Raw genomic sequence first — 24349 nt, forward strand, 5'->3', positions numbered from 1 at the left:
ATCCCATGTGAAATAGAACTCCCATTTTAGTAAATTTCCTCCTAAGATCTGCCTAGGTCACATTGAATATGTGATCCATAATAAATGGGCCCCTATTGCTGAGACCTAGGGACAGCAGTGATACACGCGGTGCTGCCAATACCTAGGGTAACCAGCACATTTATTACATACATCATAACATATGTTTATATGTTCTCTAATCCCATAATAATAAGCAGTCATGCCATGTCATTCCGCATGTAAAATAGCTCACATCATCTTAGATCACGTGTGCTGTAGGGTTAATATATTTAGAAACATAGATCAGTTTACATTGTTCTCAAATTGGCATTCCATCAGTACAAGTACATCACCGGTATGTGACAGCTTATGGCTGCCTGTGAGTGACAGATGTATTCCCATCGCTAAATTACAGGTAGCCATAAATCTGGCCAAATATTACTTTTCACAATGTGAGTGTATATGTTCAATACAAGTGCAGCCACCCACAAACTAGTGCAGGGGTACACCACGACGCCGTCGCACACCCGGCCACCGCTATATTATTGCTATACCGGAAGTGCTGCTGCGAACTGTATACCAATCCTACTGGCGATATGATTGGACAGTTGGATGGCTGCTGCAGCCACCGGTCTGTCCAATCACATAGCTGGTTACATCAGTGGCGGAGAAGCGGGTGATGCGCAGTAGAGGAAGCGCAGTAGGAGTAGTGAGGGGCTGTGTGGGGGCGACACAACAGCGGGTGCAGGAGGAGGGGGACATGGAAGGAAATGAGGCAGCAGGATGAGAATCACCAGAAAGAGACTGTGCTATGTCCTAGTCTCCCTGTACTGCGCCTTCTCATGCTACGCAGCCTATCACGTCTTCTTTAAATCCTCTTCCCAGGTGTCCCGGGTGCACAGGGTGGTGAACAGGAAGGAGGGAGGTATGTCCGTCCTACAGTACATAGCCTGGAGGTATAAGCATTAGTGCTGTGCAGACTGCACTGCAGAGGGAGCTCTGTGATCATGATGCGGGTTTATGTAGTGCAGACAGTTAGGGGGCCCATACATCAGAATTCCCCTTCTTGCCGATGGCTGGGTCGGGTTATCGTCAAAATCCAAAATGTTGCAAATCTTTGATTCGCTGATTTGTAACCCCCATACACACTAGATGACCCGGGCGACGCCAATATCAGTGGTGGCATCGCAAAGTGCATACATACTTGCCAGTGCTGGGCTGGCACTAAGGGGCACACACACGGAGCGATGTTGTGCTATTTTCTAAGCAATCTGACTAGATTGCTTAGAAAGTAAGCACACAGATCTCTGCTGACTAAAGTCAGTACATGCCGTCAAATCGAATCAAATTGCTTCGCAAGTGAGTGCAAATCTCTATGTGTACAGAATGAGAGATACTGAGCAATATATTGCTCAGCAATATATCTTCCCCCGTGTGTACGCACTTTAAAAGATATGTGTATGGGGCTTTAATCAAAATTATCGTAATGGCGAGTCAGGAATTTGCAGATGCACCGACATAACGCAGATCATTGGAATCCCCTGATCGGTATTGATATAATGAGAAATTGGCCCACAGATTTATGGCATACAATACATCTGCTGCCAGACCCAGTCATTGGCAAAATGTGGATTTGCTTAAAATTATTGCGTGAGCCCCATTACTCCGGCACATTATTATAGATGAATACCTTCTTTTGGGATTACGCATCATATGTTGCCTAAATATGTTTCTTGTTAGATTTGCTGCTGAAGTTTTTGTTTTTTTCTTTTCACAAAGGGAAAGGGCACACCCTGGTCGGGCCCTGGTCTTTGAACACTGGAGTACCCCATGTACACAGCACTTCGACCTGGGTCTGCACCATTTACACTGAACCTGGGTCAGCCCTGCCTTTCCTTGTGGATATCGTTAAAAATGCTTGCTCGTTGCCAAGAGGGGTGAAATTGCTTGTTGCCAGGAGGCAATATATATATATATACATGGGTATTGTTCCTCCAGAAGGGATTTCAGCTGCCACGGTGCCTTCTTGCTACATTAGCATGAACCGACATGAACAAAAAAGAGGCACTCTGGAGGTCTTTATACAGGAACATGATTTAGTTAGGGTATTGTTTCACTAAATCGTGTTCCTGTATAAAGACCTCCAGAGTGCCTCTTTTTTTTTTTTTGTTCATGTCGGTTTATATATATATATATATATATATATATATAGTGTGTGTGTACTATTGTTTGCAATGCACTCACGGTTTGGTGATCCTCTTTCTGGAGGTGCTCCCGCCAGTCTCACAAGAAAACTTGTAATCCAATTTCATAGTCCATAAAATCAGGGCACTCACCAAGCAGCAGTAAGGCAATGCTGTTTTATTACTTCATGCCAAATACAAGGTAAGCCGACGTTTTGGACCTAACAAGGCCCTTAATCATGGCATCCTGAGTCCCACAAAAGAGCATACAGTGTATATATATATATATATATATAGAGATATACTACTACTTAAATAAAAATTCTGAGGGGGTAGAGGGGGGAGGCTGTCCCCGGGTGCTGGGAGGAGGGGGGTCCCTGCGGCTGCTTGAGGGAGGGAGGGGGGGGGGGTACCTGTCAGCCTGAGGTCGGAGCCGGAGGGGATGATGTGCGTCGCCAACGCTGCTGCTGTACCTCCCCCCGCAGCCGCGAAGTTCCTGCGGCGAATGGACAGTCAGTGGCGGGCTGTGGCGTAACTATAGAGGGTGCAGGGGGTGCAGCTGCTTTGGGGCCCGGCCGGTTGAGGGGGCCGAGAACCCAGCACGCATTCCCCTGCACCCTCTTCAATTTGTACTGAGCCGGTCTGTCAGCGTAGCGGCGGTGGGTTGCGCAATGAAGGGGGAGAGGAGGGCTAGTGGTGCTGCTGCTGGGGCTCTACGTCACAATCTAGTGACCAGCCCCAGCGTGAAAACCGAAACTAGCCTGCCCTGCTGCCAGCGCTGAGTGTTGTGATGACGATACCTGTGGGAGACCAGGCAGTACATCCACTGGAGACCCGGTGCTACATTCGCGGGAGACTAGGTGCTACATCCTCAGGAGACCCCGCTGCCACGTCTGCGGGACACCTAGCCCTGACTCGGCGCTAGGAAGAGGAGACCCAGCCCTGAGTCGGCAGAAGAACCGCGGCTGTGACGAGGAGAACCGGTGCTGTGGAGGTACTGTAGCTGAACTGAAGGGGAAGTGGAAAGGAGGAGGGGATGGAGCAGAGCAAGGTATTAGTGCCGCCTTTACTTGGACAGGAGGTATGTAGGTATGTAGATCTTGAGATACCGTTGCCACTGTCACAGTACTTTCAAACCACTGGCTACCTCCCCCTCTCTCTCTCCTGCAGGCACGGTGCATCGCTGCGCTCGGCACACTATTATAATCTAACTCCACGCCGTAGTGGATGGTAGGGCATGAAATACCGCCTGTTGGCACATGTCGGCTCAAAAAAAACAGTAAAAAAACAATGTCGACTTTTTGACTGTTGACCTATACACTGTCGCCTGAATGGTATGTCGACCTATTGAGTTGTCGAACTAATGGTGTCCACCTAATGGCTGTCTATTTTCTTGTTGTAGACAAATAGTCCGGATACCCTCCCCCTGTATCTTTACCCTCCCCATCTCTTTTTCTCAGTCCCCAGCACTCTTTTTCCTCTTGCCTCCTCTCTTTCTCTCAATCCTCTCTCTCACCCCCTCCATCTCTCTGCCCCTAGTCTTTTTCTCCTTATCTCTCTTCTCCCCACCTTTCCCTTCTCTCTATCCATTCCCCCCTCCCCACCACACACACACTTGGTTTATCTCAACCTGGCACACTATCTCCCCCCTTTATCTTCCTGACACCTTTTCTCGCTCCCTGGGAACTGGGGCAGCATTACATTCTGCCCCGTCTCCTCCCCGACATCCCTCACTTTTGCTCACGTCTCTCTCTGCCATTCTCTCTCACTAGTGCTCACATATCTAACACACCTTTCTCTCTAGCTTCTCACTACAATGCCCCCCACCCTAACAGACATTATTATGACAACAGTAGTGGGGCCTCTTTGAATAGTTTGCTATGGGGCCCACAAAGTTATAGTTACGCCTCTGGTGGCGGGGGTCCCTCTGGCGCATGGGAATTAGTACTAGTTCTAGTTCCCATGCGCCGGAGGGACCCCCGATGCTGACTGTCCATTCACCGCAGGAACTTTGTGGCTGTGGGGGGAGGTACAGCAGCAGCGGTGGCGGCGCACATCATCACCTCAGGCTGACAGGTACCCCCTCCCCTCAGCAGCCGCAGGGACCCCCCTCCTCCCGCAGCACCTGGGGACAGCTTCCCCAGTGCTGCACGCTGTGGACCTGCTGTGGGTGCCTGGACCCGCAGGGGGACCATTTACACCGGCCTTTACATGGGTCCTATCCGGGTTCTACCCAGGTCAGGACCTGGGTAGAGGACCTGTGTAAATGGACACGGATATACCCCATTTACACCGCCGATGATCCGGGTCTGACCCGGATTTTTCGGCGGTGTAAAAGGGGTATTATTATGTTTCTTCATATGTGAATGCAGCTCATTCTGCAGTATTGTACTGTGAGGAAATAGAGCATAGTACATAAGAAGCTATTACAAAATGCAGATCTTACAACCTACAAGTTGTATTCTGAAAATTACAGAATCAGTAGTACTACAGAAGGTGCATAGGTGGGAAGTTCCCCCCCAAAAATGGATCACTGCTCAAATTGGGATGTCCGGGGTAAGGCATTGTGGGTGGCCATACAGAGTATATGTACAGACTGGGCCAGCAAGAGTGCCATTAAGAGACTTCCAACATATTTATCTGTTTGTTTGTGTTCTCCCTTTAAATAAGCTGTCAGAGAAAGCAAACATATTGCTGTGTACAGGTGCCCATACACTAGTACAATTAGTCCGTTTTCTACATAACTTCGATGCATCGGACCAATAAATTGTGTGAAAAGTGTGTGAAAAGTGTCAAATTGTATGTTATTTACTTCTGATTTCAGACCGATGCATGGTCCCGTGCTCATCGGATCGGATTCACAGATTGTCACTGCTGCACCAAAGGATAAATCATATGCAAAATGACCGCATGCAACACTGCGTGCGGTACCACGGCATAGTGTATGAAGGCCTTAAGAATAACTGTGTCTGGACCAGTGTTCTCCAATGAGGCCACTGGCCCTGACCGGTGATCTCACTAGAGTTATCCTGCATGCAGGATCTTAATCGCCGGGCGATAGCGGCACACTGGCCGCGCATTGCTATTGCTATGGCCCCTACACATGGAGCAATGCATGATTGTTGGTGTACCATAATGGGCCAGACAATTTAGTTCTCGTTATAGCAATAATGGTTGTATCTTGCCATTGTGTGTTTTTATGGTAGTTCTTATTTCATTTAACTATTTCCTTAATTTAATGCAAATTTTTATATCTTGCAAGTGTTCCGTAACTTGGGAAATGAGCTATGGAATCCTTGGGATGAAGAAGAAAAGAACCGCAAAGTTTCACGTTTGCGTAAAACTGAAATCAACTGGAAAAGCTTATTAAATCGTAAATCTGAACAAGAAGCAGAGCTCCAAGTGCAGATATGGGGCAAGGCTGCTATTGGTAAGTGATGTCCAGATTAATAAGGAATGCCTCTCCAATACTTGGCTTGTGTGTGTGTGTGGGTCTAGCACAGACAAACTGTGTTTATCTGTCAATTATCTGGTGTTTGTCCTTATCACTTATGATGTGAAGCCACAAGCACTAGTTTGGCCTAATATACTGACTAATTTGAATTACACCTGGAGCACAAACCTGAGGCACCCCTGCAAGTGTAAAACAAGAAAAACAGCAGAGCTGATTTTAAAAATACTAAAGCCAATTGGACTGGTTTCATAATATAAAACAAAATTTATTTGTGTACAGTGATCACATAAATTAAAATAAATTTCAAAAGATAAGCAGTAGTAACAGTAGACTGTATACTAAAGTATTTGTAAAACACAGCTTTATCAAAGGATCCTTTGATAAAGCTGTGGACTACAGCAAAACGTGTCTGTAGTGCCACCCAGACCCTGTTGAATCCTGGAAATAGAATACTGCCATCTTCAATTGGGATCCATCCGAACCAGCCCTGATTCTGAACCTTCCACCACCTCCAGCACAGGAGCAGAATTTGACCAGCTCAGAGCACCCACCACCCTCCAAGGTAAACTAGATACCCTACCCGGACCAGCATACCATCATTGAGGAGGTTACCATCTGCGCAGGACTGTGCCCCAAAGTGGACGGTAAATCAAATCATTTCTTCCCATTTGGGATTTCTTAAAGGGCAAAATAGGAACGGACAGACCCACAAGTACTTGCACCAAATCTATGTACCAGGAATCATGGGACTGAAAGTCTAGTGCACTAGCAATTTTTATTGTTTTGCCAATACTTTAGTATACAGTCTACTGTTACTACTGCTTATCTTTTAAACTTTATTTTAATTTATGTGATCACTGTACACAAATACATTTTGTTTTATATTGTGAAAGTCCAATTGGCTTTAGTATTTTTAAAATCAGCGCTGCTATCTGTTTTTCTTGTTTTATGTATATACCCATTTAGGGACTGACCATCCCTACTTAGCAGCAGCTCAGTGGAATCAACTCAAGCGCTACCAGCATCAACCCCTAGGGGGCGTTTTTTTCTCACCCCTGCAAGTGTGCCACAGCACATAGATTGGGAACCACTGGTGTAGGATTATTTCTCTAATTGGGTCTGTGGAGATGCTTTCTTTCTCATGTATGCCTACCAACAAGAATATTGTTTTTAAATTACAAACCACGGGTGAAGGTGGTGGCCTACAATAAAAATCTTAAACTGGGTAAACACTTGCTGACTGTGCAATGTAATGATACATGACAGCCACTGTACACACTGAACAAACTGCCGTACATTGTGTCATTAGCTGCTGCATGTAATGCTGCATCAGCTGTGGAATTGTCCCATTGGATGTTGGATGTGCAGCACATCCAATGAAATGATTCAATAAATGCTGACGGTGAACACACTGTATGATGATTGCACACATTGCTCAATAGTCCGAATATTGCACAATATTTGGTATAATGTGTAATTTGGACCGTTACAAGGGTTGTAGTATAGAAGATCAACATGCAGATAGTCAATAGGTATACAATGTGTAAGGTTTACAATTACAAAATGTCAACATGATCATTGTTAACACCAAAAACTTTGTCCTTTGGACAGGTTTGTCCTGCCCCAGAAATACCACTGAAGCAGCATGGGGGTGGTTCGGCGGCTGGGGGGATGATCAGCGGTGGTGGTGGTGGGGGGGGGGGGGTGCTGTACGATTGGTGGCGTGGAGATCTGTTGTTTCTACTATAACGAATGATGTACCTTACAGGACATTACTTGTGGCAGCATATTTTGGAAGGACCACTTGAACCTCCAGATGTTGCTGCTCAGTGGAGGGAAGGCAAACTTAGAACAGGAAGAACCGATCTCAGGTATGTGACTGTATTCTAAGGGCAGTATTCAATGAGAAAAATTCTCTGTGTTTTATGGAGAATTTTTGCTTTTTTCGCCCTGGACGGAGCATTTTGCGCTCCAAAAGTGAACCACCCTATTCAATGTTAAATATTCGCCGTATTTCTAAGTGATTTTTGCCGTCTCTCTCCGTGTAGAAATTCTCCATCTTTTGATGGAGAGCTGGAATGTGAACTTTTAATCTAAAAGGGTTTTTTTTTTTTAATTTTGGCGTCAAAAAATCTGTTTTTTTTTCTGTGAAGGGGCATGTTATTTTTATTCATGTGCTTGTAGCACATGAATATATATTTAATTAAAAAATATATTTTTTTTAAAATTTTTTTTTTTTTTTTTTTTTTTTTATACAGTGCAGCCAGCAGGGGGCCGGAGCGCTCGAGCCGCTCATTAGATATTCATATATTCACTGCACCCGATGCACGTTCGGGTGCAGTGACTACTGGGTCCCCCGCTGGCTATAGGGGGGGGCAGCCTGTGCTGCCTGGGTCCCGGGGGGGCCCCCTACCCTCCACATATGTTCTGGGGCATCCAGAAAGACTTTAATCTCCCTGGATGCCACCGTCCCACGGCTCCCTGTCAGCTCCCTGCCGCGGACGCTCGTCCGCTGCAGGGGTTAAGACTCGCCGCGAGTGGCGGCGAGTCTTAAATACGTTGAATAGTGGGAGCAGGAGGCTCCGGAACACGGCGAGTGCATGGCGAGAGAAAAAATCTCTCGCCATGCACAGAGAATTTTCTACATTGAATACTGCCCTAAGTTGTTTAAGGCTTTATTCAGTACGGTATTACTGCATGTGGAAGCAGGCAGCTTACTGAGTAAGGCATTGCAAAACATCTCCACTAAGTAAAAACTTTTATGTTTTATAAAAAATAGTTTTTGTGTATGCTGTTTTATTACATCAAAAGTGTTTGATATAGCGTTCCCTCCAGCATCCAAGGAGGGGCAGGGTGCTGAAGGAAAAGGGGCACTTTGAATGCGGCGGGGCAGGCCCATCGATGTCACTAATGTGGGCGGTCCTGCCCGCCAACGTCACCAGTGTGGGCTGCCCCGTCTGCCCATGCCCCCAAAGTCCGCCGAAGTCTGTTTTGGGGGAGTGCAGAAGCCCACAACGGGCTAGATTGTTTTAACAGGGTGCTGCAAAACAGGCAGGGTGCGTTTTGTCCTTTAAAAATCAGGCAGGGCGTGGCTCCCCGCTAAAACAGCCTCGCGTGAACACTATAATATCTTTAGTTTGCTTGATCACTATCTTGCACTTTATATGTTTGAACAACTTTGTTATTGATGAAGAGTTCAACACCTTTTAACACCTTTTTTCTTAATAACCAATATTCTTGTTAATAATGTGGCGAAATTTTGAACACTGCAGTTAACTCATATATTTGGAATAAATAAATAAATACTACTATTTTAAATCCATAGAGTTGTTGTTTCAGTGTTTTCTGTCTAACAAAAACAAGTGAAACTACCTAGTTTTTTTCGTTAGGTAATTTGCTATTGACCTAATTTGAAGGCCACAATAAATACATACATTTGGGAAAACACTAAGCCTCCTTTACAGGTACCCTCTCTAGTGCCAGGGACCAACACAAGAAAGTCTAAACATTGCAGGCAATCCGTTCTCCCTTCACGGGCAGAGCGGTGTGAAGCAGGAAATATCTCTTGCAATCGGTTCAAAGTCCTGACTAAGTAGGTCAGTCACTCTAAACCAGGACTGCCTCACCAATATCCGGACAGTTCTGCTCTCTCCAACCTGTTCCTAAAGTTTAACAACCAGCAGCTCCTCTCATTTCTGTTCAATTGGCGATTGTCTGGTCCTGGAATATTAGGGCCTAATTTGGGAAGTATATGACACACAATCAGCATAGTAATGCTGATTAATAAACAGACTTGCACTGCCCCCCCCCCCCCCTTCCTCTTCAATAAAACAGTCCTACAATGAAATAACTAGTACTCAAAACTACCCAGCCATACCATTAAATTATTATGCATCCACTGCAATTCCTAATGACTCCTCCCTTCCACACTTAGGGGTAGATTTATGAAGCAGTGATAAGGGAGGAGAAGTGCCTGGTAATTTATCACCGGCCAATCAGCTCCTATTTAAACCCAGCCTGTAACTTAACAGTCAGAAGCTGATTGGCCAGTGATAAAGTACCAGGCAGTTTATCACTTCTCCTCCCTTATCACTGCTTCATAAATCTACCCCTTAATAAGCTGGCTACACACGAGATGATTTTGTAATTCAGCGATAAATCGTACCGATCATCTTTAGGCCGGCCCTACATGGTCAATTTGGCGAGGTTGTCAACTTATGTTACATTCAGCCAATTTTAGTAGAGAGTGAATGCAAAAGTACAGTGAAGGTATCTCAGAGATCTGTCCAGCATCATAAGTGGCAGGCCCCGGGAATTTCCCACCTGGTGCCAGCAAAGAAATTTCTTGTGCCACTGGTTGCTAACTTCTGCAATGGAGTATGGTTTCTTTTTCCCATCTTGTGAACTTATTTTATTGTTAGTAAATGTATATAGTTCCACATTCAGATATATGTACATAAGTACCTAGTCAGTTAACAGTGTACACCATTTGTTGTTTTTGCTTCTGTCTAGCTTCATCAGTGGCCCTGCAGTTGTTCCTGGGTACTTCTCAGTGGAGGTTGAGAATGTGGTTCTTGTTCTCAATGGCAGAGAAAACACTAAGATTGCCTTTGCCACTCAGTGGTTACAGTACACGCAGACACTAGTTGACAACCATAAACTCAAACATGTTGCTGCAGTGCTTCTTGGAAACGAACAGTGCAACAATAACTGGATCCGTCCATACCTGAAGAAGAACGGAGGGTTTTTGGAGATCCTTTTTCTTGTCTATGACAGTTCTTGGATTAATGAAGAAGACATTTACCAGTGGCCCTTGGGGGTGGCTACGTAAGTTTTTCTAGAAAACCGTTTTCTCGTAACTTACTGCGATAGAAGAGTTTAAGCAAATAATAATGTGTTTTGCAGATTTAAAGCGAACAAGAATTTTCTTTATCTAAACTACTTTTGTGTAAAAACAATTGTAATGATTAAGTTCAAAAATATTATTTATGGTACCTTTATTATAGGGAAAATGAAGAATACCTGTGCAGGAATGAGGGCTGTAAATAGAGATGTGTGCAGTGCTGTCATACCTAGCACAGGGCACTGGGGGTTGCTCTGTGACTTTCCCATGGCCCTTGCATGAGCAGAGTTACGGAACGACACCCTGCAACCATTATCTTTGTTATAGTACCGCCCTGTAGTCTGCAGCCGCCAAGAGTGTCATCAGGATGCTCCAGACAGTATTGCAGCCCGCCTCCTCTGTTCTTACTAATTGTACAGAATTGTTTGTTGGATTGGTGCTAAGCTTTGTTCTCGTGCAGATACTTTCTCCACCCAAGTGTTGCCACATAGGCCGAAAAGTCCACGTTCAAATGAGGTTGGTCTCACATGGGGGAAAGATACATAAAAATGCCAATGTCCAGTGGGTCTGATCAAGGTAACATAAGATAGGAGGTGACACCCTGATGCGTACCCTTACAAACACTTGTTTGAGTATGAGTAAGGGTACACATCAGGGTGTCATTTGGTTCCCTCCTACACACCTCCTATCTTATATTACCTTGACCAGACCTACTGGACATTGCCATTTTTTTGTTTCTTTCTCTCATGTGAGACCAACCTCGCTGGAACGTGGACTTTTCAGCCTATGTGACACCACTTGGGTGGAGAAAGAATCTGCATGAGAACAAAGCTTATGGTGTGTACACACAGTGCGATGGCCTTGCTATTCAATCCCTACTCGATCGGGATCAAATTGCACGGCAAGCTAAAATGCCTGCATTCAATGTTGACTATATAGTACAGATCTTTACTATATAGTCATCCCTGCACTGTCTATTTGGCTTTTCAATTTCTGCTGAACGGGAACGCGCTTCGGCATCAAATCGGGGTCGAAAGGTTAAAAACATGTTCTATCTCCATTCGATGTCTTTGCAGACTTCTTTTCTATTTTTCGTTATGGTTCGTTTGTTTTTTACAATCAAAATAAAAATACTGAAACATAGAATTTGATAGCCCATCTACTACCCATGTACAAACACTAGGGTACCCAGTGGAAACCAAGTATGGGGAGGAAATATGAAAATTCAACATAGTTAGGGCTGGGGTGTAATTTGAACACACAACCTCAGTGCTGTGAGGCAGTAATGCTAACCATGTTGTGGAACTACGCATCCCAACATACCATGCCACAATTTTAGCACTCACTACTCGAAAATCTGTGCCAGGGCATGCTGTGATGTGTAGTTCCACAACATCTGGAGCGCTGCAAGTTTGACACCCATTGCATTAGACCACACTGCATTAGACCATCTGCACTGCCAACTGTTTAACATATTGATAAGCCTGACCTCCAAGTTTAGCATCTGAATATGCTGATTTTTGTCTCTTGTATATATTGTTGCACATGTGAACCTGATATACTGCAGTAAACGGGCAGTATGTATTAATTGTGTTGCTACAAACAGGTGCATGATGTTACAAGAGGAGGTTTACAGTGGTGACCATTTGTTCCTGATGTGATATGCAATACAATTATATTTACACATATAGAAAAATATTAATAAATTGACTATGTTCCTTCAACTTCAGCATCTGAACATCAAATAATGTTTCTTCTAATCATTTCACAGATACAGGAACTTTCCAGCCATTGATCCGAGTTGGTCGTTGGTTCATGATTCTCGGCCATACTTGTGCAACTTTCTAGGAACTGTGTATAACAATTCATCTAGGGAGATTCTTATAGAGGTTATAAGGAAGAATGGACTTGATCAGTATTGTTGGATCTCCCCCAGAAATCAGTAAGTGTTTATAACTTATCAGTCATTAAATTATGTTCTGCGCTCACCTTCTCTATTAGTCTAGATATAGTGATAACAAGACGGTGAGTGATGTTGAAAATAAAAAGATATATATGTGATGAAAGGCGATTTATTATAAATGAAAAAATATTCACAGTACAGTAAAAAATAGGGTGCTAGATAAACCTATATTATGAACCAGTGAAACACTATATTCAATATTCTGTGTCTAAGTATCTGAAATATAGGTGAAAGGATCGCCCTGCAGGAGTGGGGAGAGGGGGGAGGGAGTGTATCAGCAGTCCGGTACTGTTGGAGGTGGTGAAAAACGAAGTCCAGCTGGATGTTGCAGGGGGCTGGCGTCCCTACCCTCCTGCAGTGCACCACCGCTGTGATACCTGTATGCTGGTGAGTGCTAAGGTAGTGCTGATTGTCTTTACTTCCTTGGTCTGATCCACCGATGTGAGCTCCGTCCTCTGCCACCTCGGTCTTCTGCCAGGACCTGCGTGCGTTTCAGGCTCTCCGGCTATGGTTCCACAGCACTCTACGTTGCTCAGTGACACTTCGGGCGTCCTGGCAACGGAGCTTATAATCAGTTCTTTACTCTTATCCCACATTGCAAATGTATATTTAATTACTCAGCTGTGGACTAGTAAGGCATCTAATGCCAGTGTCATTTGTTTAGATTAGTTAAGTAGAGTATTTTTGCTGCTGGCAGAGATTTTACCACAATTTGCACAAACCTTTTAAAGGTCTATATTACAAGGTATGCCCCCAATTGCATAATAAAATGTTTTCTCAGATGAAAATCCGAGAAGGAATACTATTTTCTATGTTTTATAATATGGAAATGTTGTGCAAATATGCATTCATTGTATTCTATTTTTAAACAGATGGCAGCCCCTGGAGTCAAATGAGAGTTCCAAGAGCTACCAGGATGCACTGCTTCAGAGTGACCTGACATTAAGCCCAGTTGGAGTAAACACAGAGTGCTACAGAATTTATGAAGCGTGTTCTTGTGGGTCTGTTCCTGTCGTGGAAGATGTGATGACCTCGGGAAATTGTGGAAACTCCTCTGCACACCACAATGCTCCTTTGCAATTACTGAAGGCTCTAGGAGCTCCTTTTATTTTTGTGAAATCGTGGAAAGAACTTCCTGCTATTCTAGATCTTGAAAAGAATATGAGCTTACAGGAGAAGATCCAAAGAAGGAAAATGATTCTAGAATGGTACAGACAATTCAGATTAAAGCTCAAAGCAAAGTTTATTGAAACTCTTGAAAAGACATTTCTGCATAATGATAAGTGATATGTGTTTAGTATAGTTGTCAAAGTTTGGGCTCTTTTTTGTTAACTTATTTATGGTACTTGTGTTCTCTAGTTGTGGTATTGCTATCACTTGATGAAGTACACCCAGGCTGTTACTGGAGGCCATAAGCCTGAAACTCTGGTGCTCAATGTGGTCTCTGTTATTCTATACAGTGTAAGTGTACAGTGTTTTCTATTAAAAAAAAACAAAAAAACATTCTACTGACAAATTCTTATTGTCTTGGGGAAAGAATTGAAGCTTTTTTTTTGTTTGTTTGTTTTTTTCTAAAAGACCAATCTATAGTGCATTTTTTATGGTTCGTAACCCCAAAGTATGTCACAGTATGTCCATGTTGCTGACCTTAGGTCTTTGACTGAGTGATCTGAGGAGTGGTTGGGGAGGGTCTGGGTTCTGGGTAGCAGCAGTAGGGGAGAATGAGGGGGAAGTAGAGAAGGAGCATGGAGCACAGACTGTATGGAATGTGTGTGTGGATGGGGGGACAGGGGAGCACATAATACAGCATGTGGAGAGAGAACAGGGAAAAGGGTCATCAATTAAACACCCACTGCCTCTCCTTAATCACCCTTTGCCTCCAACCATCACCCTCTGCGTCTTCCTTGTTACCCTATGACTCTCCCTGCCTCCCACTGCATCCCTCTGTCTCTCCCTTGTCACCCAGTGCCATCTCAGTCACCCACTGCCTCATCTGCCAACCTATGCCTCCCTTTCACCATCTGTCTCTCCCTAGTCATCCCTATCGTCCTGACATTTTTCTTTCCACCATTGCCATCCTCACCTTTTGCCACCCTCAAAAACTTCCACCCTCTTCCTCCTCATTACCCTATGCCTCACTTTGCCTAGTGACCCACTGCCTCTACCTAGTCACCTTCTGCCTCTCCCTTGTCACCCTCTGTCCCATTTAGATAGCCTCCTGTCACTCACTGCCTCTCTATAGTCATCCTCTCTTGTCATCCACTGCCCCCCTCTGCCATACCCATTACTCAGTCAGCCTCAGACTTCTGTTATCCTATATCTCCCTCTGCCTCTCCCTAATCACCCAATGCCTCTCCCTATTAATGCTCTGTCTTTCCCTTGTCACCCTCTATCTCACTGTGACATCCTCCTGATTTAGTGGAATCATTAATCATTTTATCAGCTGTATTAATTAATTGTGAGACTGGAAGCCGTCGATTACAGGAGACAAACATGGTGTCCTGACTCTGATACACGTAGCAGCACTGTTATTTAGGCGAGTGTTCTTTCACGGTTTCTTTGATTCTGCTAGGAAAAAAAATTCAACTCTGAAACATTGCATAACAATTGTATCTCATACTCTGTGAAGTCCGTGCCAGGTCCCGATCTCTGTCTCTCTCTCTCTCTCTCTCTCTCTCTCTCTCTCATGTTACATCATAGGTGTACTTGTGAGAATTCAAATTATGAATGAAAGCATCCTTTTAAAATGTGCAGAATGGGTAATAGGTGATGCATTTCAAATGACTCCAACAATGGGAATAAATTGTTAACAAGTTTAGAATTAATAAAAACTGGGATATTCAATTATCATTGATATAACATTGAGTGCTTTTCACACTTTTTCCCGATGTTTTCTCAATGTTTTTATATCGGGCTATCTGATTTCGATTGCCTGATAAACAGCACAAGCTTTCCTAAAGACCCACAAGCTTCGTAAAACCTGTATGTTTTTGCCCACAAAGGCAGGTGAAATATATTAGGTGGCTTTTCAGGGCTAAATAGATATAGCCCTGGCCAAGTCTATTACCCTGCGATTGGTGATTGTGGCAAATAGGATATCCCTGATTGTGTGAGATAAATGTACTTAGATGGTAGTTTTATTGAAGATGGGAGCAAGCAGATTCTACTCACTTATATAGCACTGTCTAGAACAGGCATGTCCAAACTGTGGCCCTTCAGCTGTTGTGAAACTACACATCCCAGCATGTTTTAGCATTCCCTAATAGCAAAAATGTGGCACGGCATGATGGGACTCGCAACAGCTGGAGGGGCACAGGCTGAACGTGCTTGAAGATAATAGAATCTGATTGGTTGCTATGCAACATCCCATCTTCAATAGAACTTCCATCTTAGTAAATTTACCCCCTGTGTGTCAAGTTGTTCTCCAAAGGGAAAAAGGCATATTATCAGGTAAAGAAATATATACAATTCTATAGTACACAAATGAGAATTCTGTGGCAAAGTCAATTGTAGGATAACACAATTCAGATCTAAAACATCATATAACTCAGCTGAGTGGATCTTGCCTGAGCTCACACCCAAGGTGCTGGTGGAAATCGGTACCATTCCACATATTAGCAGCATTGGTTTCTCGAACACCATCTTTTATGATGTAAGATCATTTTAAAGCCTGTATATACATTTTATCAATAATAAAATATATTTATTATATTAACTAATGACTAGCCATTGGGCCCTTATTTTTGTGTGATTTGGCAAAGGGGAGCAAGCATTTCAGTATGGGATGCACCAATCCCCATTATTGAGATACCAATGAGGACTGAAGCCAAATAAACATGTTTTAATCACTCAAGACTGGACACTGTTTCAAAAGGGCACTTTCATATTTATATTTTTACAATTACACTTATGCAATGACATATTCACATATGGTGTAGCACCTTCTGTTTTGTTTCACTAGTTGATCTGCTGGTCCCGACTCCCGCCATACACCCGGCGGCGGCAACGGTAAGCAGCACCAGCAGGCAGTGCAACACATCGATAGCCCTGCAGACCCCTGGTGCCCACACCTACTCAGCACCTCCCCGCGACCGCAGGGTCTGCGGGACTATAGTTACGCTACTGACTCCAATAATCTCTTTCAATGAATAAATATTGGCCCTTATTCTGATCTGATTGCAGTACAAATTTGTTCTCAAAATGGGCAAAGCCATGTGCACTGCAGGTGGGGCAGATGTAACATGTGCAGAGAGAGTTAAATTTGGAAGGGGTGTGTTGAAACTGAAATATAAATTGCAGTGTAAAAATAATACAGCCAGTATTTAACCTGCACAGAAACAAAATAAATCACACAAATCTTAAGGTGCCCACAGATCGCATGCATCCTAGTGCACATCGCATCGCAAGCTGGAAGAAAAATTGTATAGAACCATTGTACAGTCAAAAACGCATAGCACAGTAAAATTGATGCGTCTGTGGGCACCTTAACTCTCTCTGCATATGTTACATCTGCCCCACCTGCAGTGCACATGGTTTTGCCCATTTTGAGAACAAATTTGTACTGTGATCAGATCCAAATAATGGCCATAGTTCCAACTGCCCAATGTCAGGGCTCGGATCTCTGGTGTTCCCAGCTGTGGTAGCAGTGAGCCAGTAGTGGGTTCTGGGAACAGGAACACAGGAGGTCTCAGGTAACAGTAGTTCATATACACTGGGTGCTGCAGGCACAGCTAAGTGGGAGAGGTGTTGAGACTCTGGTCAGAGGCGTGGAGTCTAACACCACTGATGGTTTTCACCAGTGAAAGGAGGTTTGGACTCCGCTGCGTTCGGTCGTGGCCCTCTGACCGAGTTTGCACACCTAACTGGCAAATCACGGGAGATGGTAAGTGATGAGTGCTTGGAACTTGAGACAGTGGTACTTTGAATTTGGACCAGATAAATTAGGAACTGCTGATGGCTTGTATATATGGACTGCATTGGCTTGGGAGCCGGACAGAAGTGATGATGGCCTGGGAGCTGGAGGGATGTCCACAGTCTGGGAGCTGGAGGGATGTCCACAGCCTGGGAGCCGGAAGGATGTCGATGGCCTGGGAGCCGAGAGGGTTGTTGAAGGCCTGGGAGCCGTGGACAGACACTGAAGCCTTTAGAGTCGACTAGGGAGTCTATGATGGTAGTGGCTTTGGGATCCAAAAGCAATCTCAAGTGATGGATGCTGGAATGCTCTGACCATTTCACCTGGGAGCTGTAGGTGTTAACGAGCTTGGAAGGTGGATGGTTAGCCAGGGAGCTTTAGATAACCGCAGCAGATCACACAGGTATAACAAAGGAACTCTGGAACATGGAACCTGGAGCCTTAGAACACTGACTTCTGGAGGAACACGGGGATCAGACTAGTTGTTCAAAGTGAGGGAGAAGGGCCACAGTTCTCACCTCTATTTCCCCTGCCTGTCTGTGATTGGTTGCAAGTTGCTCCAGGATGTACCCGTGCACACCTCCATTACATGGTTAAGTGCACAGGTCAGAGTGTCAAGGTCACACAAAAACTATTGGGAGATTCAGTCATGTGACTACAGGTGTCATGGCGGTGCCCATGCAGCGTGGGACCGGCTGGGGATCAGCATGGGACGCTGACTAGTTCCCAGGGAATTGTCATGCAGATCTTGCCACGGAAAACACTTGGGGACAGCGCAGTACAGGGACTTGTGCCGCAGGATGCACCAGCGTGCGGGTAAGATGTGATGCGGGTAAGATGCGAACGCGCGCCGCGATTTCTGACACCCAATGTTGAACAGCATTGTTTCGGATTTATTACCTATAATCAGGCGTCATACGTGAAAACAATGTGGGAACAATTACAGTCAACTTGTGTCCAACCTTGCATTATCCCCAGTGTGTGCATCTGTTCAGCACATTATGGCCTAATGCTTACAGGAATGAAGAGGCAGGCAATTACATGTTTACAATGCACTGCTTAATATGAATACGGCTAGCAGGCTGATTTAGTTCAACATCACAGGGAGCACAGATTTGACAAGAGACGTTTATTAGGAAACCATTGAGACGGGCTTTCACATAAAATTACTCTCTGCCTTCAATAAGAATAATTTGCAACAGCTTTAAACATCAAACAACTATATACCAGCATAATAGTGTTTTATAACAAAAATTCTGCTAAAACCATAACAGAATCAAAATTTTCTTCTGGGCAAAATTGTATTAAAAAGCATATTTGAACCATGCCACTTACATTAAAGACTTAACACAAGTGTATCATCTCCCTCATCTTATAATTAATTTCATCTTTGTAATTGTGTTTTTCTGGGGCCGAGTGTAAAACAATGGAATGCTTTTATTTCTTGCTTTCAAATATATTTTAATAAGTTTTAAGTGTATCAAACAGGAAGACATATAAATAACAGCTTACGAAACATTAGTAATAAAGCAACAAATTCCATACAGCATAAAGGGCCTAATTCAGTATGGATCGCTTGTTACAGAAAATGCTGTTAATCCATTCACAAACACTGAACCATCTAACAGTTTTTTCCACCTGCGCCAGTCTAAGGGGTCGATCCTATTATTTGCGAAGGGTGCGAGGTGCCGTTTAACATCACACACACACGCACTCACCTGTGTAGTAGGATTCTCCTCCACAATTCTCAATTCATACCCTGATTTTATAGAGAAACACTGATACAGTAAATGCTCCAACTCTAGATTCCCTGGACAGTGTCCCTTATTCTGGTTCATACGGGGGGGGGGGGGGGGGGGGGGCAGGTGTAACGTGCAGAGAGATTTAGATTTTTTTTTTTTGTTTCTGTGCAGGGTAAATACTGGATGCTTTATTTTTACACTGCCATATAGATTTCAGCACTCCACCCAAATCTAACTCTCTGCACATGTTCCATCTGCCCCATCTACAGTGCACATGGGGCCTTATTCTAGTTCACTCTTAGAGGCAAATTCCTTCTTAGCTGCACAAAACCATGTGCACTGCAGTTGGGGCAGATGTAACGTGCAGAGAGAATTCGGTTTGGGTGAGGTTTTTCTTCAAAGTGAGATCTATATTGCAGTGTAAAAATAAAGCAGTCAGTATTTTCCCTGCACAGAAACAAAATAACTCACCCAAAGCTAAATCTCTCTGCATATGTTAACATCTGCCCCCCTGCAGTGCACATGGTTTTGTCCAACTAAGAAGGAATTTGCCTCTAAGAGTGAACTAGAATAAGGCCCATGGTTTTGCCCATTTGAGAAAGATTTTACTTTTGCGATCAACCGTAAGTCCGTTCTCATCTGCACAATGGTTTAATATAAGTCTGTTATTATGTATGTTAGATATGATCCTTGTTTTTGCTTCATCACATTTAATAGAATGTTTGGCACAGACTGTATACTGGATGTATACAATACAGAGAATTTTCCAAAGTACTAGCGCAGTAGTGAAAATTTTTTTCTTATCACTTGGGATCTTCTATTTTCTGTATCAGATCCTTTCTGGTGTCTAATGGAAACTGACTTACAGTGAAATTCTAGCAGGTGTACCCGTAGCAGTTTCTTTAAGGACACTTCAATTTCTCAGGAGAATATACAGCATGAAACAAACTTACATGAGCTTCCAATCACGCGTGCACATCAAGGTTTCTTTGTCTTAAGATGATGACGGACCCAAATTGCAGGTAAAGTATTTATTTGCACAACAATCCAGGTATTCCAACATGGAAAAAAAGGTTAAAAAATAGTCTCAAGCAGGTGGGTGGATCACTGGTGGCTGTTATCCTCTGTCCTGGGTATGCTGCAGACAATGCCGGACGGGAGAGGAGAAGCTTGTGTACGCCACTGTAGGTCTGTCCTCACGCTGCTTGTAGGATGCGGCCAATCAACGCGTTTCGGATAGTAGTCTATCCTTGAAAAAGGATAGACTACTATCCGAAACGCGTTGATTGGCCGCATCCTACAAGCAGCGTGAGGACAGACCTACAGTGGCGTACACAAGCTTCTCCTCTCCCGTCCGGCATTGTCTGCAGCATACCCAGGACAGAGGATAACAGCCACCAGTGATCCACCCACCTGCTTGAGACTATTTTTTAACCTTTTTTTCCATGTTGGAATACCTGGATTGTTGTGCAAATAAATACTTTACCTGCAATTTGGGTCCGTCATCATCTTAAGACAAAGAAACCTTGATGTGCACGCGTGATTGGAAGCTCATGTAAGTTTGTTTCATGCTGTATATTCTCCTGAGAAATTGAAGTGTCCTTAAAGAAACTGCTACGGGTACACCTGCTAGAATTTCACTGTAAGTCAGTTTCCATTAGACACCAGAAAGGATCTGATACAGAAAATAGAAGATCCCAAGTGATAAGAAAAATTTTTTCACTACTGCGCTAGTACTTTGGAAAATTCTCTGTATTGTATATGTCTCAAATTGGGTTAGGGCGTTAACCTTCTCCATAGTACACAGCTGCACCTCATCCAGCGCTGGTTTCTCACAAAACCTTTCTCTCTGTGTATACTGGATGTGGTTATTGCTGTCTCTCCATCAATGCTTTGAACGCAGCAGTATTAGCTGTATACGTCTCATTTGTGGTTTGGCATAAAGAAGTCCTTTTAAAAAAAGAAAGAAAAAAAACATACTGACCAAATAGAGGAAGTTACTTTTATGTATTAGATGACATATCATTATGAAAACACATGGGATCGCAGGGGTCGGATAAATCTACATGTGTATCTTTAGGTGTAGTGTGGAAATTGTCAGTGGTCAGTGTGCACTTAGTGGGAGTTTTTAAAGTGTATTAATTACTAAAAAATGATATACATTATTACACAGATATTCTATAAGTGGATATTGTGTGATTTGTAGGGGTTTCATATCTGGGTAATGGTTGTATACTACTATTGTTGTGATTTCATGGAAGTTGTGCCAAATTTATACTGGGTAACCTTCAGGGATGTCATACTTCCCACTACGGCCCCGCGCTGTACAATACGTCCAACAGAAAAGTCAACACCATCAATCACATCAGTAGATGATGATGGCGGACCAAATGTCACTGATGAGCTACAGCCACCTCCCCTTTTCTAAGGTCCTGACAGCTCCATGGTTGCCCTCCACCTGTAGCCCATCCCTCCTGGTCCTCACACACACTGTATTTTGATGCAGTCACTACCGCTGATCTGAAGAAGAGCCACTAAGTGGAGCAAGCTCTGTGCATGCTGAAGATAAGGTAAGATTTGGCTGAAGGGACACAGAGAGGCACGGAAGCTGCTGGTGGGATGACCATTTATACAGTATACGGTGTGTGGACAGGCTCTTTAGTAATCATGCAAATTAAGCAGTTTCTCCGCTGTCTGGCAAAAAAATAATGGACCCATTTGGGTTAAATGACTCTCCTCACCAACAACCAAGGCAATGCTGACAATACCTTATATATGCAATCTGCACCGGGATTAGAATTAGATATTGCTCAAGAATTATAATATCCATAGTTTCTGTATGTCTCCTTAAAGACTGCTATATCTCTTATTCCAAGATGGCTCTATTATTTTACTTGCTACTTTTTTTTTGTAAATCAAGCTGATAATCTTTGTAATAAGTGTGACATTTTATTCCCAGAAATAACAGGCACAGGCCATGGTGCTGCTGGAGGGACAGTGGCAGAGATGTGAATAAGGGGCACTACTGTGGGCATTGTGTATAAGGGACACTATTGTGTGGCTTAACATGTACAAGGGGCACTACTGTGTAGTGTAACATGAATAAGGGTCACTACTGAGGCATAACATTAATAAGAGGCACTACTGTGTGCAGTGGCATAAGTTTGTCCCAGTTGCCCGGAGGCAAGATGAATATTGGTGCGCCCCCCCACACACACACACAACGTTAATCAAAATATATATGTTATCTGTTATGAAATGTACATTATATACTGTATATACGGTATATACAGAGAGTGAGAGAAAACACATATATATTTCAGAACTCAGAAGTGATTTTGATGGCTTTCAATTAACCCCTTCCTGACAGAGCCAGTTTTTGCGTTCCTGACAGAGCCATTTTTTTCAAATCTGACATGTTTCACTTAAGTGGGGATAACTTTTTTTTGCTTTTACTTATCCCAGTGATTTTGAGATTGTTTTCTCGTGACACATTGTACTTCAAGTTAGTGGTAAATTTGGGTCGATACAGTCTGTGTTTTTTTGTGAAAAATACCAAAATGTCGTGAAAAAATGGAAAATTTTGCAATTTGCAAAATGTCACATTTTCTGCTTGTGAGACAAATAAACATACCACTCAAAATAGTTAATAACTAACAAAGACCATATGTCTACTTTATGTTGCAATCATTATTTCAACCTCCTTTTCATTTTTTTGGACACTAGGAGGCTTCAAATATGAATAGCAAATTCTCAAATTTTCAAGAAAATTTCAAACACTGATTTTTTTAGGGACCAGTTCAGTTCTGATGTGACTTTGAGGGACTTGTATGTGAGACACCCCCATAAATGATGCCATTTCAAAAACTGCACCCCTCACAGTATTCAAAACAGCATTTTGGAAGTTTGTTAACCCTTTAGGTGTTTCACAGGAATTAAAACAAAGTGTAGGTGAAATTTCAAAATTTCTTTTTTTTTGCAGAGTTTCAATTTTAATACATTTTTCTAACGAATACAGTAGATTTTACTAGAGAAATGTGACTAAAAATTGATTCCCCCAATTCCTTTGTTTTCAAAAATATCCTATATGTGGCCCTAGTGTGCACATTGACCAAACCACAGGCTTCATAATAGAAGGAGCACCTACTTGATTTTGGAGCCTCCTTTTTATGAGATTTTTTTTTAGGCACCATGTAGGTTTCTAGGCACCATAAGTGCTAAAAGTTAGGAACCTCCCCCACAAGTCACCCCATTTTGCAAACTACACCCTTCAGGGAATTCATTTAGGGGTATAGTGTACATTTCAAACCCCCAGGGGTTTCACCAATTTTGATACAACTGGGCTGTGAAAATGAAAAAATTAAATTTTTCATTTTCACAGCTCAGTTGTATCAAAATTGGTGAAACCCCTGGGGGTTTGAAATGTACACTATACCCCCTGATGAATTCCCTGAAGGGTGTAGTTTGCAAAATGGGGTCACTTGTGTTTCGGATAGTAGTCTATCCTTGAAAAAGGATAGACTACTATCCGAAACGCGTTGATTGGCCGCATCCTACAAGCAGCGTGAGGACAGACCTACAGTGGCGTACACAAGCTTCTCCTCTCCCGTCCGGCATTGTCTGCAGCATACCCAGGACAGAGGATAACAGCCACCAGTGATCCACCCACCTGCTTGAGACTATTTTTTAACCTTTTTTTCCATGTTGGAATACCTGGATTGTTGTGCAAATAAATACTTTACCTGCAATTTGGGTCCGTCATCATCTTAAGACAAAGAAACCTTGATGTGCACGCGTGATTGGAAGCTCATGTAAGTTTGTTTCATGCTGTATATTCTCCTGAGAAATTGAAGTGTCCTTAAAGAAACTGCTACGGGTACACCTGCTAGAATTTCACTGTAAGTCAGTTTCCATTAGACACCAGAAAGGATCTGATACAGAAAATAGAAGATCCCAAGTGATAAGAAAAATTTTTTCACTACTGCGCTAGTACTTTGGAAAATTCTCTGTATTGTATATGTCTCAAATTGGGTTAGGGCGTTAACCTTCTCCATAGTACACAGCTGCACCTCATCCAGCGCTGGTTTCTCACAAAACCTTTCTCTCTGTGTATACTGGATGTGGTTATTGCTGTCTCTCCATCAATGCTTTGAACGCAGCAGTATTAGCTGTATACGTCTCATTTGTGGTTTGGCATAAAGAAGTCCTTTTAAAAAAAGAAAGAAAAAAAACATACTGACCAAATAGAGGAA

At 43.3% G+C, this 24349-nt stretch overlaps 1 protein-coding gene across 1 annotated transcript; it reads left to right on the plus strand.

Annotated features, from left to right (window-relative positions):
- The first annotated feature begins 687 nt into the window (after positions 1-687).
- Positions 688-13946, plus strand: RXYLT1 (ribitol xylosyltransferase 1). The gene is made up of 6 exons (XM_083182434.1): positions 688-925; positions 5446-5613; positions 7406-7508; positions 10150-10464; positions 12252-12422; positions 13316-13946. The coding sequence occupies exons 1-6, from the start codon at positions 784-786 to the stop codon at positions 13728-13730; spliced, it is 1314 nt and encodes a 437-aa protein (XP_083038560.1). The 5' UTR covers positions 688-783; the 3' UTR covers positions 13731-13946.
- Positions 13947-24349: the final 10403 nt, after the last annotated feature.

This window comes from Crinia signifera, chromosome 4, assembly GCF_055691185.1.
Source record: "Crinia signifera chromosome 4, ASM5569118v1, whole genome shotgun sequence".
In the NCBI taxonomy this organism is placed as follows: domain Eukaryota; kingdom Metazoa; phylum Chordata; class Amphibia; order Anura; family Myobatrachidae; genus Crinia; species Crinia signifera.

Coding starts and splice junctions, on each gene's coding strand:
- RXYLT1 (XM_083182434.1), top strand. CDS start 784: ATGAGAATCACCAGAAAGAGACTGTGCTATGTCCTAGTCTCCCTGTAC. Junction 926..5,445: donor GGTGAACAGGAAGGAGGGAG/GTATGTCCGTCC, acceptor ATATCTTGCAAG/TGTTCCGTAACTTGGGAAAT. Junction 12,423..13,315: donor TGGATCTCCCCCAGAAATCA/GTAAGTGTTTAT, acceptor ATTTTTAAACAG/ATGGCAGCCCCTGGAGTCAA.